The sequence below is a fragment of the Colobus angolensis genome, unplaced genomic scaffold, assembly GCF_000951035.1.
Source record: "Colobus angolensis palliatus isolate OR3802 unplaced genomic scaffold, Cang.pa_1.0 Scaffold46, whole genome shotgun sequence".
NCBI lineage: Eukaryota > Metazoa > Chordata > Mammalia > Primates > Cercopithecidae > Colobus > Colobus angolensis.
Window position 1 is genome coordinate 5,831,434 of NW_012118043.1, and position 19,243 is coordinate 5,850,676.

Below are 19,243 nucleotides of genomic sequence, written 5' to 3' on the forward strand. Positions count from 1 at the left end.
AACTCCGTCTCCAAAAAAAAAAAAAAAAAAAATTAAAAGAAAAAGAGGAAACACAACAAAACACAAAACATTGTTTTTTTCATGACATAGCATAAACTGTTGAAGACTGATAATAGATTTAGTAGTAGTGATTAAAATATCTGTTGATTCTTTCCTGAAAGATTAAGACACAAAGATAAAGAGTTCTGCATTATTTTCATATGATCATGCTACTCTTATCTTTGATTTCCTTAACTTTACTATCTTTACCAGCAAATTGAAAGCTTAATAACTACTTGCCAACTAGAAATGTAGTTCCTTCCTAATTTTCAGGTCTTTTACTCAATATTGGACAATACTTCTTAGTACTGCAGTATTATCTCATCACCATTCCATGGAAATGCTGTAGCTAAATCTATCACCCTAACGTCCTTTAAGGTACCAGAATGGTTGGCCTGTTATTTCTCCTGCCACTCAGTTAACAGTTGCTATATTGAGTATTTAACTGTATATAATTAGCTGTTTATAAGTAGAAAAAGTAAGTAGATAGAAAAAAGAAGGCGAGGCCCCTGACACTGTGGAATTTGCTGTTCTGTTTTGGTAAAAAGAATTACAACAAAACAAATAAATTAACAGACCATATTAACAAGCAAATACTATACAACCTAGATATATATATGCCCAGTAGAGAAAGGAACAGAGCCAGGTGTAAGTCACAGAAGGCTTTTTTGGAGTAAGTTATGAAATGAAGTTTTGGCAGTGAGAAGGAACAGAAACTGAAGAGTAGGTATTTTAATTCAGAGTTAACAGACTAGGCCAAGTAGTTCTCAAACATCTATCTGCTTAAGAGGGATCTCTTTAAAGGTAGTTGGTCTAATGGTTAATTTAAGGCCTGAATTGAGCAGCCAGACTTCTCAAGATATGAAGCCCAATGTTGGTAATGAATAACTAACTCTAAGACCCTGAAATAACTCTTCTCTCATACTTAGTTTCATCAGCAGTAAAACAAAACAAAACAAAACAAAAACAGTACCCCTCTACTGGTTACTGTGAGGATTAAGTAAATTAATATATGAAGAGCTTAAAAGTGGGCCTGAAAAACTGAGAAACTAAAACACAGCCCAGAAGGATTACAAAAGTTCCTGTGAAGAGAAGGCAAAACCACTGAAAAAGAGAATTAAAAAGTATTATCACAGAGGTCAAAAGAAGAATTTTAAGGAGAGGCAATCTGTGGTAGTAAATATCAAAATCATGGTATTAAAATACTTTTCCTATTATAAATCAGATAGAAATATTTATCTGTAACTACAGCATTTTTTTTTCTTTTTTGAGACAGAGTCTCACTGTATCACCCAGGCTGGAATACAGTGGCACGATCTTGGCTCACTGCAACCCTGCCTCCCAGGTTCAAGTGATTCTCCTGCCTCAGCCTCCCGAGTAGCTGGGATTACAGGTGCACACCACCACACCTGGCTAATTTTGTATTTTTAGTACAGACAGGGTTTCACCATGTTGGCCAGGCTGGTCTCTAACTCCTGACCTCAGATGATCCACCCACCTCGGCCTCCCAAAGTGCTGGGATTATGGGCGTGAGCCACCACGCCCAAAACTGTTATCAATTTTGTTCTACCTATTCATGCACTTATGTAAACAAGTTTGAAAAAAGAAAAGGCTGATGAAACCTTTTAGTAACAAAGGTAAATACACAGAATGAGTTTATTTGCTATTACAAAATAAACACTACTGAACTAAGTTCAAACAGTGAGCTGATAAGGCAGACACAAAGGCATTCTGTTATTTACGAGTATAAACATGCAAAACCTGATTTTAATAGTTTTGAAATTTCAAATCCAATGGCAACATAATGAAGTATGGCAAAATGTAAAAACAAATCTTTTCCAAACCATCAGGAAATGTTAAACAAATCCTGAATAGCATTAGAACTCTGCTGTCTCAGTTGTACTTAGGTTACATAAAAATCACAGATTGTCGTTAATTGGATGTACTTACTTGTGAGAGTACTTGGAACATTAAAAACATACACGAAAGGAGTTAGCATTAAACATTATCACATTTCAAAAGTAAATGAATAATCCAAAATAAAATTCCTATAATAGCTTTAGAAAAAAATCCACTGGATAAATGTAGAAATATTCTAAATACACATGATTTGGAAATAAAATTACACTTTATCTTATCTAACTATTCTTCTCCATTAGGGATTATCATTCCTTGTGAGTACAATTCAGAGTAACTTCTGTAAATAGGTTTATAAAGAATCATTTTAAACATCGCAGAATATAAGTAAACAAACATCTGGAAATCACTAATGCAAACTAAAAAAGACTGCTGACTACTACTACTACTGAATACTATGCTCTCACTTCAGGCAATGAAGAGGTCCAGGAGACACTATTCGGTTGACACTGGCTCCAGCCATGGTGTTCAGCTGAACTTCAGAAATATAAAGTGTCACAGAAGATGACTGCAGTCGTGTTTTTACAACTTCCAGTGGACATGTCAGAATAGCTCCCACTGTACCACCACATCTAAAAAAAAAAAAAAGAACAAAGCTCATCTACTTAATTCATAAGTTAGTACATATGCCCAGAGCTGTAATCCTCATGGGTACCTGGAGCTTTGCCAACATACTAAAATTTGTAATTTTTTATGTTAGATGACTAAACAAATTTTTAAGAGATTCCATTATTTGATTACATACAAACATCTTCAGTAACTAAAATGAACACAGCTTAATAACTATCTGGCAAGAATAATTGCTGATGACTTCAACTGATAGGTGCTGTTACTAAAATTGTACTGGTAAGTCACATCATGGCTTTAAATACTGTCCTAAGGTTTGATTTAGTACTCATGTATATATAACTTGTGGCTCTGTTAAAATCTAGGCCATTCTTTGAGGTATATCCTGTCTTTCAAACTCCTGTCCTTTCAAACTGAAGAAATGGTCTTCTGAGCATTACGAAAGAACTCACTGATAGTTAAACATATATAGTTCTCTTATGTTAGATACCCAAATATTCAAAAGTATTTCATCTACAAAAAAATACAGCATTTGAAGGCATGGCTCACACATGTAATCCCAGAGCTTTGGGAGGAGGCAGGAGGATGGTTTGAGGACAGTTTGACATCAGCCTTGGCAACACAGCCAGACCCCACTTTACAAAAAAACTGTTTAAAAAATTAGCCAGGTATGGTGGGGTATGCATGTAGTCCTAGCTACTCGGGAGGCTGAGGTGGGAAAAGTGCTTGAGCACGGGAGTTCAGGACTACAGTGAGTATGATCACGCCACTGCACTCTAGCCTGGGCAACAGAGTGAGACCCTGTCTCAAAAAAGAAAAAAATTGGCATTTGAGTCTCACAATTAATGTCTGTCAGGCCTACATATGGAAATCTGTGCAATGTAGGTAGGCTTGTTAGAATAATCCAACATAAATAAAAGGATGGATCACCAGAACCATAAGAACAAAAGCTCTTAATGACATTAAACTGTTTAAAAGGTATGTAAGACATAGGCTGAGTAATTATTAGTTTACTATTTTAAAATACAAGGGTAGAAAATAATTTCCTCTTAAAACATTAATAGCTACTAAGTGAAGCCTTTAGAACGGCTTTCTAACCAAAAGGGAAAATTGCTCAGAAAAGCTCTTAGTGCAGTCAAAGAGAAAAGCTAGTTGAGTCAGGTTAATATGGACCTTCAAAATGGGCATTAAAAGAAGAAAAAGAAAAGCAACCCATGCAATAAAACACTAAACAATTCTACCTCCACAATTAAAACACACACACACACACATATATATAAAAAGGAAAGCAGGCATGGCAAGGTTAGTATCACTCCAAATAGAATTTAAAAGAAATTTTAAAAGATAAAAATATGTCTCATTAATTTATTAGTATATTCCACCAAAAAAATAAGATAAAACCAAACTGTATGCAACTAATGAGTGAAAAACTTATGCAACAAAACTATTAAAAGATAAAGAACATTCATACTTAAAATAAAAAACGTAACCCTTACCTCACACTACATTTTAAAGTTAACTCAAAATGGGTCATAGACCTAAGTTTAAAATGATGAAACTATAAAACGTCTAGGAAAAAAACATCTGGAAAAAAATCTTTTAACTTTGTGTTAGGCACAGACTTCTTACATGGAGATCAACAGAAGCACAAATTAAAGAAAAAAAACTGAAAAACTGGACCTTATCAAAACTAAAAACTTATACTCTGAAAGAAACCAAAACTGCTAAGATAATGAAAGAAACTGAGAAGAAAATGAAAGCCACAGACTGAGAACAAATATTTGTAAATCATTACCTGCAAAAGTGCTTATAATCAGGAACAAAACCACGTAATTCAGTAAGAGATTTAACAGATAGTCACATATAGATGCAAATAAAACACATAGAATTCTCAAAATCCTTTGTCATCAGGGAAAAGCAAAGTAGATCCATTATAAGATACCACTGCCCATCTATTAATGGCTAGAATTAAAAAGACTGATCAACAGCCAACCGCTGAACAACTGGAAATCTCTTACACTACTAGTGGGAATTAAAAATGGTACAGACATTTTAGAAAGCAGTTTGTCAGTTTCTTACAGAGATAAACATAAAACTGCCACACAACCCTATCTCACTTGTGGGTACTGACCCAAGAGAAATGAACAGGTATGTCCACAAAAAGACTTGTTCATGAATGTTTATAATAGCTATATTTATTAATAGCTAAAAACCGGCAACAACCCAAATGTCCATCAACTAATGGAAGCAAACTGTGATACACCTATATCATGGAATACTATTCTGCAGTAAAAAGCCACCACCTGGATAAATCTCAAAAGCATTATGCTAACTGAAAAAGCTAGGCACAAAAGGCTTTTATTTTTGACATTAAAAAATTATCCCTACTTAAGCAAACATTTTTATGATATTCTAGAAAAGGCAAAATGAGACAAACAGAAATGAGATCAGTGGTTTCCAAGGGGTAGAGGAGAGGGAAGAAAGTGACTGCAAGGGGTACAGGGGAATTCTTGGAATAACAAAAAATGTTCAATATCCTTTTTTTTGAGATAGGGTCTTGCTCTGTCACCAAGGCTGGAGTACAGTGGCACGATCATAGCTCACTGTAGCCTTGAACTCCTGGGTTCAAGCAATCCTCCTGCTTCAGCCTCCCTAGCAGCTGGGACTACAGGCACATGCCACCATGCCCAGCTAAGTTTTTTAATTGTTTGTTGAGACAGTGTCTTGCTATGTTGCACAAGCTGGTCTTGAACTCCTAGCCTCAAGCAATCCTCCCACTTCAGGCTTCCAAAGTATTGGGATTATAAGCATGAACCATTGGGCCCAGTCAATATCCTGACTATAGTAGTGCTTAAAGGACTTTATAAATCTGCTGAAGTCAATAAACTGCATACATTTAACAAAGCACAGATTTTACTGTATGTAAACGATACACTGACAAATCTGATTTAAAAAATATGTGAACACTAGTAGGAATTCTTAATATATGAACTATCTGGGGCTGAATATATTTATATTATGTGAAACATTCAATCATAAATAAGCTTAGTATTTCAAAAAAAACCTCCACTCATAGCTTTAAATAGGCAGTTAAAAAAATTTAACCTCCCCCCAAAAAATGTCAAAACCACAATTATATGGTCAAATTTCAACAAAATTAGACAAAAAGTAGTAGGATTATAGCAAATCTGAAACAAAATTAAGTAGAACTTAGAAACCTCAATACTCAATAAACAAGGAAAAGATATTTTCAAACAGCCATGAAATAGTCTTAAAACCTCATTATATGTAAGGCCATAAGGAGAATCTTGAATAGAAGCCATCAATTTACTTATGATAAGAGTTGAGGGTTAAGTGGTAAAGACATGAGTCATCATCACACAGTATACTTTGAGTATATGCAATGCAGAACTCAGAAGAACCTGTGGGTTGGTCCATACCATATTCACACTACAACAGTGATCTATTATGGCAAACCATAATAATTTCAATTTGTCTTTGCCTGATTTCTTTTTAGCAGTTTAGTTTATTTACTTTGTAAATGTACTGAGCATAAAACCCACAAACAGGCCCAAAATCTATAATAAACATGTGCATGTTTTGATTTTATATTCTGTAAAACCTAAGAAAGAGTATTGTTGAATATGAATAACTTCTAAAAAATGTATTCAATGAACATGAATTACTTCTATAATTAAAATGAAAACAAACAAAAACAACATGAGCACATAAAGCCATGATTCCTACCCAGTCATTCCTGGTTCCAAGAAAATAAATATTATACAGCGAAAACAAAACAACAATAGTAAAAACAATACCTATGCCTCACACGTTTGTTGTAAAGATGATATAATCCACATAAAGCATTTTGTAAAGTGGCACATAAAAAGTACTCAATAAATGGTAGCTATGTAGTTATGTATTTCTAATTTTGTAATAGAAGTATTACGAATATTTTGCGGCCAGACCAACAGACAAGGTAAATACTATGATATTTAAAAAACACTTCAGCAAGTAAAACACATGAGAATCTGAACTGGCCAGGCATGGTGGCTGATGCCTGTAATCTCAGCCCTTTTCAGAGGTTGAGGTGGTAGGATCACTTGAGTCCAGGAGTTTGAAACCAGCCTAAGCAACACAGTGAGACACTGCCTTTTTTTTTTTTTTTTTGAGGCGGAGTCTCGCTCTGTCGCCCGGACTGTAGTGCAGTGGCCGGATCTCAGCTCACTGCAAGCTCCGCCTCCCGGGTTTACGCCATTCTCCTGCCTCAGCCTCCGGAGTAGCTGGGACTACAGGCGCCCGCCACCTGGCCCGGCTAGTTTTTGTATTTTTAGTAGAGACCGGGTTTCACGGTGTTAGCCAGGATGGTCTCGATCTCCTGACCTCGTGATCCGCCCGTCTTGGCCTCCCAAAGTGCTGGGATTACAGGCTTGAGCCACCGCGCCCAGCCTGACTCTGTCTCTTAAAAAAAGAAAGAGGCTGGGCGTGGTGGCTCATGCCTGTAATCCTAGCACTGTGGGAGGCCGAGACAGGTGGATCACCTGAGGTCAGGAGTTCGAGACCAGCCCGGCCAACATGGTAGAACCCTGTCTCTACTAATAATACAAAAAATTAGCTGGGTGTGGTGGTGCGCGCCTGTAGTCCCAGCTACTCCAGAGGCTGAGGCAGGAGAATGGCGTAAACCCGGGAGGCAGAGGTTGCAGTGAGCCGAGATTGTACCATTGCACTCCAGTCTGGGTAACAAGAGTGAAACTCTATCTCAAAAAAAAAAAAAAAAAAAAAACAGAGAGAGAGAGAGAGAAAAAACAGCCAGGTACAGTGGCATATGCCTGTAATCCCAGCTACTTGGGAGGCCAAGGTGAGAGGATGGCTTAAACATGGGAGTTTAAGACTTTAGTGAGCTGTAATTGCACTACTGCACTCCAGCCTAGGCAACAGAGTGAGCCCCTGTCTCAAAACGATGATGACAACAACAACAAAAAACAAAATTAAAAAACAACAAAAAAATAAGGCCAGGCATGGTGGCTCACACCTGTAATCCTAGCACTTTGGGCAGCCGAGGAAGCCGGATCACTTGAGGTCAGGAGTTCAAGACCAGCCTGGCAAACATGGTGAAACACCACCTCTACTGAAAATACACACACACACACAAAATTACCTGGGCGTGGTGGTGCACACCTGTAATCCTAGTTACTCGGGAGTCTGAGGTGGGAGGATTGTTTGAACCTGGGAGGTGGAAGTTGCAGTGAGCTGAGATTGCACCACTGCACACTCCAGCCTGGGTGACAGAGCAAGACTCCACCTCAAAAAAATAAGTAAGTAAATTGTAGAGAGGAGGGGATGGCATAAGTGGGTATATGCACAAGCACTTAGGTTGTCCTGAAGCAGTTTTACATTATAGAATGCAATAGGTGTGTAGTGTAGGGGTGACACTCTGGTATTTCTCTTGCTGCAATTTAAAAAGTAATTATTATGCACACTGAAATCAGAATTGATGTAGAGAACACAACCATTGCTTCAATACAGTTGGGATGAACTACATTAGATTTATCTTTTCTCCATGTCAAAAATATCACTGCCTAAAGAAATATGCCAGAAGAACAGAAAGCCCCAGAGAAATCGGCAGCTGCAAGTTTTCAACCAATGAGGCAAATGGGAAAGACAACTTAGTAAAGAGGAAGAAAGGCTTGCAGAGGGAAATACCAAAAAGCAGCAGAGTTTTGCCCTGCAGAATCCCTGGGAGGCCTAATGATTAAGGGCACCAAGTATTCAAGAGGGAATTAAGGCAAAGAACTGAAAACAGGACTGGCTGCTGCCATGCAGGCTGTACGACAAAGGTAGGATGCCTAGTGTCTCCCTATGCCTTACACACACACACACACATACACACACACACACGATAAAACTATATTCCTAGGCAGAAGGCTAATTCTCTGAAGAACACAAACTCAACATTTCTGAGCTTAGTTTAGCAGGAACAAAGGATGCAAAAACAATCCACACCAAGATGCACTACTGCAATCTTTCAAGGACTTCAACTTCCAGAAAGAAAAAAGGTCACATAATAGAGGAAAAGTGATCAGATTAGCATCACACTTCTTGACAACTGCAGATTACTTATCCTAAAATTCTATACCAAACCAAACTATACAACTGCGACAAAGAAGTATTCAAGAAATTGTCTACTGTATACCCTTTTCTTACACAGCTAACTAAAAAATGTATTCCACAAATTAAGAGAGTAAACTAAAAGAAGATGGTGGTGGGGAGGGAATCAAAAGCAGGAACAGAATAACCCAAGACAGAGAAAGAAGTCCCAAGATGATAGTGAAACGGCAGACCTGGAAAAAAAACCAAGCAAGATAGGATTAGGATGACAGAAGTCAGTGGGACAGAAGTCTCCAGGAAAAAAAAGACTCACAGATGAACACAGCTGATCATATGAAAAAAAAATGTTCAAGTATGAGTATTCACATAACTAAGCAAAAGTTTTTTAATGGAGGCAATTATTAACTTCAGGGGCAGTGGCAGGGGGGTGGGTGGGGAGGAATGAAGTTATTCATAAGAAAGGAAAGGTCACCATAATAGACAACTTAAACTTAGCTCTGCAGTGAACAACATTTGTATTGTCACAATAAGGTAAGCACTGACTATTGATTTAACAAAAACTGTATCAAATTATATATTGAGAGGATGTAAAGAAAGGGGAAACAGAGAGTAGTAAAATATAACTAACTCCTTATCTACCACAACAGAAAGATGATGTATAATATATTAATTTGAAAACTAAGAAAAAGCAACAGAGAAAAAATGGTGGAGTAGAAGCAGGCACTCATTACTGGTCTTATTTCCCTCTGATCCAGTGATGTGGATGACATCAGTTGCAAGCTGTGGCCAATGTAATTTGCTATTAATAACACAGTTCAAGGCTGGATGCTTTACTATTTTAAAAAAGTTACAATTCAAAGTTATTTCTATAAAACAGTCACTGGTTTGTTCTGTGTGCTTTCTTGACTGGCAAAGGATTCCAAAGACAGAATAGCCAAGTCTGTAGCAGAAGAGCATAAGTTCATTACTCTGTAACATCAAAAATTCAGAAAGGAAAAGCTTCTTTAAATGTCACTATACCCCTGGTCACTATACCCTTGGTATACCCAGATTAGAAGTAACTACATGTTCTTTATGTTCGGAGCAAAACGACCTGGATCGACACTCATTTAAAGTTTTATAGGCAAATGTGTTATATCTTAAAGATATGAGAAGGCCAAGATCGCTTGGTGAGTCAAATAATCACATAGCTATGTATTGATCTTATAGAATATTTAAAATTTTCTAATATGGTTATCACTGAATAATTTTATAAGACATTTTAAACTATTTCATTTTCATGATGTTTGCCAAATTGTACAGTAAGTTTATCAAGTCATCTCAGTAATTTACTGGAATGTGGACACATCTCTAGCCTATTAGGTAATACTGCAGATGCTAGTAAAGCCAAACTTTTTAGAGTTTAACTGTCTAAGAACTTTCAAATGTTGTTTCTACTTGGCGCATATAATGAAGATAAAAATTCTAGCGTGCCAGGGCATCTAGCTAGCTACCTTAAGGGCCTTTATGGACCTCTTGAGTAAAGGAGTGGCAAAAAGATAGAGTGTTTTTTTGTTTGTTTTTGAAGCTAGGCACAGTGTAACCAAAACTGCTTTAAAAAACAAAACAAAACAACCCTGTGCAAACAGGTCTTGTAAGAAAGGCCTCTGTTGGGGGCCTCAAAGTGCTCTCCCACACTAGTTATTGAAGCACAGGAATCAAAAGTTGAGGGTGGGGAGATGGGAGAGAAAGGAGAAAGAAATTGTTCACTAAGTGAATATGAATAGTAAGCAGATGAATTTCAGCCATCATACCCAGTCATGAATCCCTAAGACAGTACACAGACATAAAACTCCATCGACTGGATAGTCCCAAGCTGCTGAACCACTAGATCTGGCTCCCCTAGCTTTAAAAGGACTTTAACTAGCCATACTTGGAAAAAATCCAAGGCACTGTTAGATATATGTCCTCAATATTAACCTCTTGAGCATGTATGGATCAGGAAACTTGTTTTTAACAGGAAAGGTAACAGATGAACAAAATATTTTCTGATGAGATCCACAATATTTGTATGTGCATATTATTTAAAAAGGTACTTCAGAATTCATTTTGTTAACTGTACACAGTGTTTAGCTTTATAAGGCAAGATGAATAGGATAAAATATTTTATTTTTCTGCCTGCAGTGATACTCTACTTAGGGTATTAGTTACATTAAGAAATATCACTCACTAAAGATGAACTTTCTTTAAAATGGCAGCCAAACTTAAGGAGTTTTTCAATCTTAAAACATGTAGACTGCACTGGGTGCAGTAGCTCAGGCCTGTAATCCCAGCACTTTGGGAGGCCAAGGTGGGTGGATCGCCTGAGGTCAGGAGTTCAAGACCAGCCTGGCCAACATGGTGAAACCCTGTCTCTACTAAAAATACAAAGAATTATCTGGGCATGTTGGCAGGCACCTGTAATCCCAGCCACTTGGGAGGCTGAGGCAAGAGAATTGCTTGAACCTGGGAGGTGGAGCTTGCAGTGAGACAGGATCGTGCCATTGCGCTCCACCATGTGCAACAACAGCGAAACTCCATCTCAAAATAATAATAATAATAATAATAAAATGTAGATTGTCCCTGAAATTCTACGCAAATCATTAAGGAAGTCTCACCAAAAATTGTTTCTCTGGTAGTACATTGTGTAACTATTTTCTCTGAAGCTTTAATGTTCAGACAAAGAAACAATACAAGTTTTTGAAATGGCGATGGTCATCTATATACCAGACAAACTAACTTATGAAAAGTCAGCAATGCGTGGTTCAGAATAAAACAGCATTTTTTAAAGTATAAGTGTTTCTGATGCAGAAAAAAATTCACAGGTTATTCTTATTTTGGACAATAAAGCAAAAATCAAGACTAGTGATACAGAAAATTTTAGCCAACTTAGATAAACACGGAAGCAAGCTGTATCATGCAGCCCAAGATGCAGTTGTATAGTCTTTACCACTATTTAGAGTGTTTTTTGGTTTTCGTAAAGGTAGGCACAGTGTAACCAAGACTGGTTTAAAAAAACAAAAACCAAAATCTCTGTGCAAATAGGTCTTTTAAGAAACAGCAATGCCTTTGTTGGGGGCCTCAAAGTGCTTACTATTTGAAGGAAAAATAGTAGGATACGAGACTGAGAAATAAAAAAAAAGTCCATTATAGGAACAAAACAGGCTGAGGGAATGTGGTAGGTTTAGTAAATTTCCCCCTTTCTTTGCTACCCTTTACAGCAAACCTTAAAATTGTCTATTTGTTGTCTCTAATTTCTCTCCTACTCCTACTACTTTTACTCCCCTGCCCTGGAAATTACTGAAGTCACCAAAGGTCCTCAGTTAAATTCAGTGGTTAACAGCTTTCAGATATCTTAAATGACACCAACATTGGATAGTTGATTATTTACTCCTTTCTAGATCTTGTATATTTGCTTCATTTGGATTTCAGAATACCGTATTTTTTTAGTCACTATGAAGTCTACTTGGCTGGTTCCTCCTCTTCTCTTCATTCCTCTTCTTCTCATTCCTCTTCTCCTGCTCTCTTTTATTCAAGTCCCCAGAGGGTAGTTCTTGGTCCCTTCTCTATATTCACTCCCTTAGTGATCTCAACTAGGCTCATGGCACCACTTATGTTCCAATGACTACTAAATGTATATCCCTAGTCCAATCCTCTTTCCTGGACTCCAGGCTAATACATCCAATCACTTAAACAACCAGCTTCTTGACCTCTCTACTTCTCAAACTTACCATGTCTAAAATGGAACTTCTGATCTCCCCTTACGCCAACTCTGTTCCATCTGCAACCTTGCCCATCTCAGTTGACAGCAATTCCCCCCTTCCAGGTGCCCAAACTAAAAACCCTGGAGTTATTCTTTGCTCTTTTTCTACACTCTGCATTCAATAGGTCAAAAATCTTACTATCTTTACCTTCCAAGTCTAGCTAGAATTCAACCACTTCTCACAATGTCCATTGCTTCCAACCTAGTCTGAATCACCATTATCACTCAAGTGGATTACTGAAATAGCCAAATCAACTCCCTACTTTTGCCCCTGACCCATGCATAGTCTAACAGAGACCAATTAGCCTTTAAAAATTCTATGATGACTCCTCCCATTTCAATAGAAAAGGTCACAGTCCTTTAAAGCCCTAAGAAGGCTCTATCACTGTGGCCATACCTGCCTCATTCTCTCAGTCTTACTGGGGCTAGGGTCTTACTGGGACTAGGGTCTTACTGGGGCTAGTTCCTTTTGTATAGCTAATTCGCTCCCTTCCAAGTCTTTACTCAAATGTCATCTTCTCAATAAGATTCATCATCATTCGATTTAGTACTAGAGTGCACTCCCACCACAGCCCTTAAAGGTGCACTTTTTCCCCATAGCACTTAACGCCTTCTAGTTAATGAAAACAACTACTAAACAAGACAGTCCCTTTTTAGATAAATGTCGATATTCTTCAATACTATCTTAAAACTGGACAAGTGGTAGGTTCTTAAAGATTAGTTGCAATGTAGAATCTGAACTATACCAGTAAACTTTTCATACTGTTGTATTAAAATCCACTGGTCTATTTTAAAATCTGAATGACTCTTTTACCCATGCCTGACTCTATGACATCATATATATATCAGTCATTTGAAAAATACCGGTTCACTGGGTTTGCAGGTTTTTCAAAACATTCTAAACGTATTAAAAAATGTACACTTACTATCACCATCTCATCAGAAACATCCTTAGGTATTGGAAGGCTGGGGGACACGGGTCAATTCAAAAATTCAAATTTCTGTTTGAAAACTAGAATTTTGTCATTGGTAACAAATGCTATCAGTGGTTTTCCTTAAAAAGGCTTCCTTCAGTTTTTGAGAAAATGTCTAGTCTGAGTAGTCAATCTATTAATCGTTAAGAAAGAACGGGTCTCCACGAAAAAAAGAAGCTAGTGTAGCCTACAACTGAAACAATGCAGAACCCCACTTCCGCATGCAGTTACTTTATGCCTATTTCCCATTTTGTCACACAAAATATTAAATATAGAGGTATTCAAAGGTTGCGATTTAATAAAATTAGCATTCTTAAGTTAAACTGGCTTTTTTTTTAATTGCAAGTACCCAGAGGTGAATATGATGACTATAGTCTGGTGCCACTGCCTTGATGCATGCTAAGGCATCAGCAGTTTTACCCATCATTGCTTTTGCACCATCAGGACAAATGTTAACACATTTGTGCCAATAATGTCTTAGTATTTTTATGAAAATAGTTTTAAACTCTCAGACCACAAGTAGGGTCTCAAGAAGGAGAATCCCTGACCCACAATGCTGTGCTACACTAATCCATTTGCAGAAAAATGGTAGCTGCTTTGCTACAGTAATCCATTTACAGAAAAGTGGTTTCTTTGAGAATATTATCCAACAGGATAAGAAACTTCCCTTAGTTTTGCAATCTATTAGTAAGAAGAACAGAAAGCATTTTTAGAAGGAAAAAAAGGGGAGGAGGATGTCTGAATGTTTGTCTCCTCCAACGTTAATAAGATGAAATCCTACTCACATCCCAAGGTGATAGTATTAAGCGGCAGACACTTTCAAGGTGATTAGGTCATGAGATTGTAGCCCTGACATTTGGGATTACTACCTTTAGAAGACACCAGAGATCCTGGCTAGCTTCTCCTACTACATGAGGATACAGCAAGAGAGTGTCTTCTATGAGGAAGTAGACCACCATCAGACAACGAACCTGTTATTGCTTTAATTTTGAACTTTCCAGCCTTCAGGATTGTTAGGAATATTTGTTATTTATAAGCCACCAGTTTTTGGTATTTTGTAATAGCAGCTTGAACAGAGCAAGACAGAGGAAAAGGAGAGGTAGTAAAAATTAAGGAAATGAGACTAATAAAAATATGGTCAGAGTGAAGGGGAAATAAATCACATTAATTATACTTTTAAGTATTCTACTTCTGCCCTGATCTTCAAGAAAACCGGTGAAATAATTTAACAAATATCATTCATTATACCAAAATGGGAGTTTAAATAAATAATAATGATTGAGCAAATGAATGAGCTCCAGGATATAAAAACAGACAGTTCTTAGATCATCTTTGATTTTACTCACTACATATATTAAATTCTCTGTCATAGAAGCTACAAAGAAAAAACTTCATCTACGTAAAATCTGAAGGTATATAGCTCCTATATGAGACAGCATCTCCCTCAAATACAAAAAAATGAGCTGCCTCTGTAAATATACATGCCGCCGATACAATAACTGGACAATGTATAATTCTATCAGTCTTTACAAATACATTTCATATTGCTTTCATCTCTATATACATACAGTATTAAAGGTACAAATAAAACTAAATTATATTTACATCTTTTTTACAGGCTGCCATGATATGGTTCCTTAACTCAATTAACCTAACTATTGACCTTACAAACTCTGAATATTAACTCTGGCAAAAGCATAATGGGATCAAAGGGTGTCTTAAAGAAAGCACGAGTTATGCATGTCAGTATTTCACCCAGAACCAAGGTCCAGTGATGGTGTTTAACAATACAGTTACTAGGCTGTTAGAAATCTGGGATTCTGATAAACATATTTGAATATTACAATTTTCCTTATCAGAAAAACAACTCAAAGGCTCCATATTCTGAAAACCCTTGCCTAAGATTAAATACACTGTGACAGGTTACTGATGGTTCTTTTAAAATATACTGGGCTTTCTTTAAATAGATAAGGTGTGTTTTACTTAACTCACTTATGTAACCACATATAAAAATAAAATCAAGATGAAATGCAAAGGAAGATAAATTATATGACTGAGCACCTACCTTGTATCAGATTCTACATACCAATATCTCATTTAATAGTCTAAATAAACTACATATGCTAGACTGGCGGGGACGGGATGGAGCTCCTAATCTATGTGTTTACATGCTACAAAAACCTCCCATTCCTGTTCTTAAACCAGAAAACCTATATTTACATGTTTTTATAATAACAAAATGATGATCCTAATCCAAAGTGGGAAATTAGTGCAATCAAGCTAACGTTTATTTCAAATATAATAAGTATGCCCCATTTTTAACAAAACTTGATATATGAATCCTGAACGCGGAGTAATAGAAATGTTAGGAGCTAGAAGTGCTTTAGAGATCATATAATACAATCTCCTAATTTTATAGATGAAGCAATTGAAATAAAAGTGTCTATTTTTCACCCAAATTAAAATAGTGCTAGACTACGTCTGTGGTCTCCTCACTTCAGGTGTTATAGATCTAATTACACGAGCGAACTCAATTATTTGCATGAGATTTTTTCAAGAGCATCTACACAGCTACTGAATTTTTTAAAAAAAGGTTTAATTTGCCTGATTACTGACAGCAAACATTTCAGAAATATGAAAAGCCAATTGCCTAAACTGGGTCTCACAGATTAATAGAAAAATATTGTTTTTATGCCAGAACAGTGGCTGGCCCATAATTGGTGTACAATAAATATTTGTTGAACGAAAGTATGCCAACCTAAAGTATTGCCATCATTGGCTCAATAGAGTCCATATGTCCAACTCAAAGCAAGACACCGTGAACAGAACTGCATGTATATCTCTTTCATAATCTTAAAAGTGGTGGATCTAAAAACTGTAGTATTTAAGAAGATGCCGGTAGAAGTCTCAGCATAATTCACCGAAGCCATTTTTGATAAGAAAACTCTTTATAACCCTTCAAATAAGTAACGCTTAAAATTGCTATGATTCTCCAAATGATATAAAGGAACAAATCTAAACAGGAGGCTAAATTAGCAGCTCTAATACTCATGTTGGCAATCAGGGAACTAAGACTTTGGGCTTAGTCCTAATCTTGCACACACATAGTAACTATTAACACTATCTTCAAAAAAAATCTGACCTCTCTCCACTCCTACTTTCTTCTAAGCAGCAGCAAAGCAAACGGTGTACAAGAGGGGTGGTTTTCTCGAAAGGAATCTGACCCCGAAAGTACTGCAAAGCTTTGCACCCCATTCACCACCTGGAAAAGCTCGGGCAAGAAATTTTCCAAGGCCTAGAAACACCCCACAGCAACCACGGGAGAATACCAACGCCTTCCCCGCTGGATCCCGTAGCCCCCTTACCACCCACCCTGCAAAGCCGAGCCCGGAAATGAACTGCCCGAGGTCCGAGGTGGGGCGTGAGTGACGTGCGGAGGCCCAAGCGCGCGGCAAGGAGCGAAGCCTGAAGCAGGCTCCGGCGCCCATTTTGTCCTCAGCCTCCGCACTTTCCGCTCCGTCCCCTTGGGCCATGCAACCTACACGAAATCCGGAGCCAGGCTACTCAAAGCGGCCCTGCATCCCCGACACCCGCTAGACTGCAGCGTGCAGCCGGGGCCAGAGGCGGTCGGGTAATCAAGCGCCGACCCCAGTTCTCGCCGGCATCTCCTGAGACGCTTGAATTCGGCCTCCGCCTCACTCCAGGCCCCGCGGGCCCAAACCTCACTCCCGGCCCGGGTTATGAAACCCTCAAGCTTGTCTGCCTGGGCCTCTCTCGCCCTCGGACCCGGGCCTCACCCCCTCGCTTCCCCGAACCGGAGCCCCCTACGCCACCCACGGGCTGGGTCTCTCCCCTCACCCGCGGGCCCGTGGTTGCTCCCCGCCCAGGCCTCACCCCTGCCCCTCCTCGTCCCCTTCAACCCCCCGCCCCTCTCGCCTGCGTCTTCGGCCCCAGCACCCTCAGCCCCAGTGCGCACGCCCCACCAGGACCGTACCCCCCGGCAAACAGATGCACCAGCGTGTCCCTCTGGCTCATTCTCTCTCCCGCATGTCCTCCGGGCGCTGAGGCGGGACGCGGATCTGGCCGCCCGCTACGGCAGGCGGCTTCGGTCCCGGACTGGAGACGCACAGCGCCCCGGGGACGGCGAGGAGAGCTGGCCAAGACGCGGCTGCAGAAAGCAACCGGCACAGCCCTCCCCGCGGCACTCTAGCCGCCCTACAGCCTGCCTAAGCGCGCCGCCCTCCACCGAAGGCTGAGAGCGACCCGGCGCAGCGCGACAGAGGGTGGGCGGGGGATGGTAGGAGAAAGATGACTATTTGATGGCCCCCGACATAAACAGAGGCGCCCATTGGTCTGAGCGTCGTGACGTCACGCACTCTGCAGGGCTCTTTCACGTGATCCCCGTGGGCTCTTTCAATGAAAGGGGCCACGAGGCGTGGCCAGAGCGCGTGCCCGCGGGGTGGTAGGTCACCGCGCCTCTCGCATCTGAGACCTGGGGCGTCCGGACCAGAATGAACACGACAATCACGGCTGCGCTCTCCTGAACAGGGAACTGGCGGGGCGGGAAAAATTGCCTTGGTTCCGGGTTCACAAGAGAGTTACTCTGAAAAAATTGGATTTATGAGCCAGCAATTCCCTTGGTGTCTATCTCAGAGTAACATTTCGCACAATGCATAAAAAGGTTTGTGCATGGATACTCCTGTACAGGCTCACAAACAGTACAGAATTAGGAACAATGCTTGTAGTAGCAGAAAATTGAAATCAGTGGGGGAATGAAGAAATAAATCATGGAACATTCCTACTATGGAATATTATGCAATCGTGACAAAGGGATGAGGTGACTCCATATGGCAAAAAATCTCCCGAGGTGTGTAATAAGTAAAAAAGGCAAGTAGAATTTAAACACTCGGGTTTATTTTTAAAATAATAAAGTAAAAGTTCATAGAAAATGGAATTAAAAGATACAATTTAAAAATATAAACTTTGTTTATCAACGTAAGCTTCATCAAGTTAAAAACACTTTGGTAAGTGATGATACCAGCTGTTTAGTCCATCTGTAAAGAATTGAGGGTTATGGGAATTTAATCATGAAAATGCAGGCTTTTTTACATTATTAACTGAAGAAAAATGGGTGCCATTTACAGATTTTTCACGATTAGAAAACAAAAATATGTCAAAAGGAGCCAGGTCAGGAATGTAAGATGCATACCTAATAGTTTCCCATCGAAATCCATGGAAAAATGCCCTTATTTAAAGAGGAATGAGCAGGAACATTGTCCTGGTGGAGAAGGACTCTTGGGTGAAGATTTCGCAGGTGTTTTTCTGCTAAAGCTTTGCTTCACTTTCTCCTGTAATAAGCAGATGTTATTGTTCTTCGGCCCTCCAGAAAGTCAACAGGCAAAATACCTTGAGCATTCCAAAAAGCTGCTGCTCTGACTTCAGCTCTTGACCAGTCCACTTTTGATTTGACTGGACCACTTGCACTTCTTGGTAACTATTGCTTTGATTGTGCTTTGGCTTCAGGATCATACTGGGAAAGCTATGTTTGATCTCCTGTTACAATTCTTCAAAGAAATATTTCAATATATTGATCCCACTTGTTTACAATTGCCATTGAAAGCTCTGCTCTTGTCTGCAGCTGATTTGGGTGCAACAGTCTTGCACCCATCACGTGAAAATTTGCTCAACTTCAGTTTTTCAGTGAGAAATGTATAAGTAGAACCAGTTGAGATGTCTATGGTGTTGTCTATTATTTGGGCTGTTAATTGCAGGTCCTCTTCAATTATGGCACACCAAAGAATAATCTTTTCCTCAAAAATCGATGTGGATTGTTTGCCACTGCAGGCTTCCTCTTCAA

At 39.0% G+C, this 19,243-nt stretch overlaps 1 protein-coding gene across 3 annotated transcripts in view; it reads right to left on the minus strand.

Moving 5' to 3' along the window:
* The window catches only part of SLC25A36 (solute carrier family 25 (pyrimidine nucleotide carrier), member 36), a 39,503-nt gene extending 21,847 nt beyond the window's left edge, over nucleotides 1-17,656 (minus strand). For 2 of the 3 annotated variants that reach the window (XM_011958108.1, XM_011958107.1), the window contains exons 1-2: nucleotides 17,381-17,656; nucleotides 2,364-2,528 (exon numbers count right to left, since the gene is read on the minus strand). In XM_011958108.1, the coding sequence (XP_011813498.1) occupies nucleotides 2,364-2,528; nucleotides 17,381-17,421 (206 nt within the window). In that variant the 5' untranslated portion in view covers nucleotides 17,422-17,656. The remainder of the gene's footprint in view (nucleotides 1-2,363; nucleotides 2,529-17,380) is intronic. The other variant, XM_011958109.1, reaches the window with a different exon arrangement.
* Nucleotides 17,657-19,243: the final 1,587 nt, after the last annotated feature.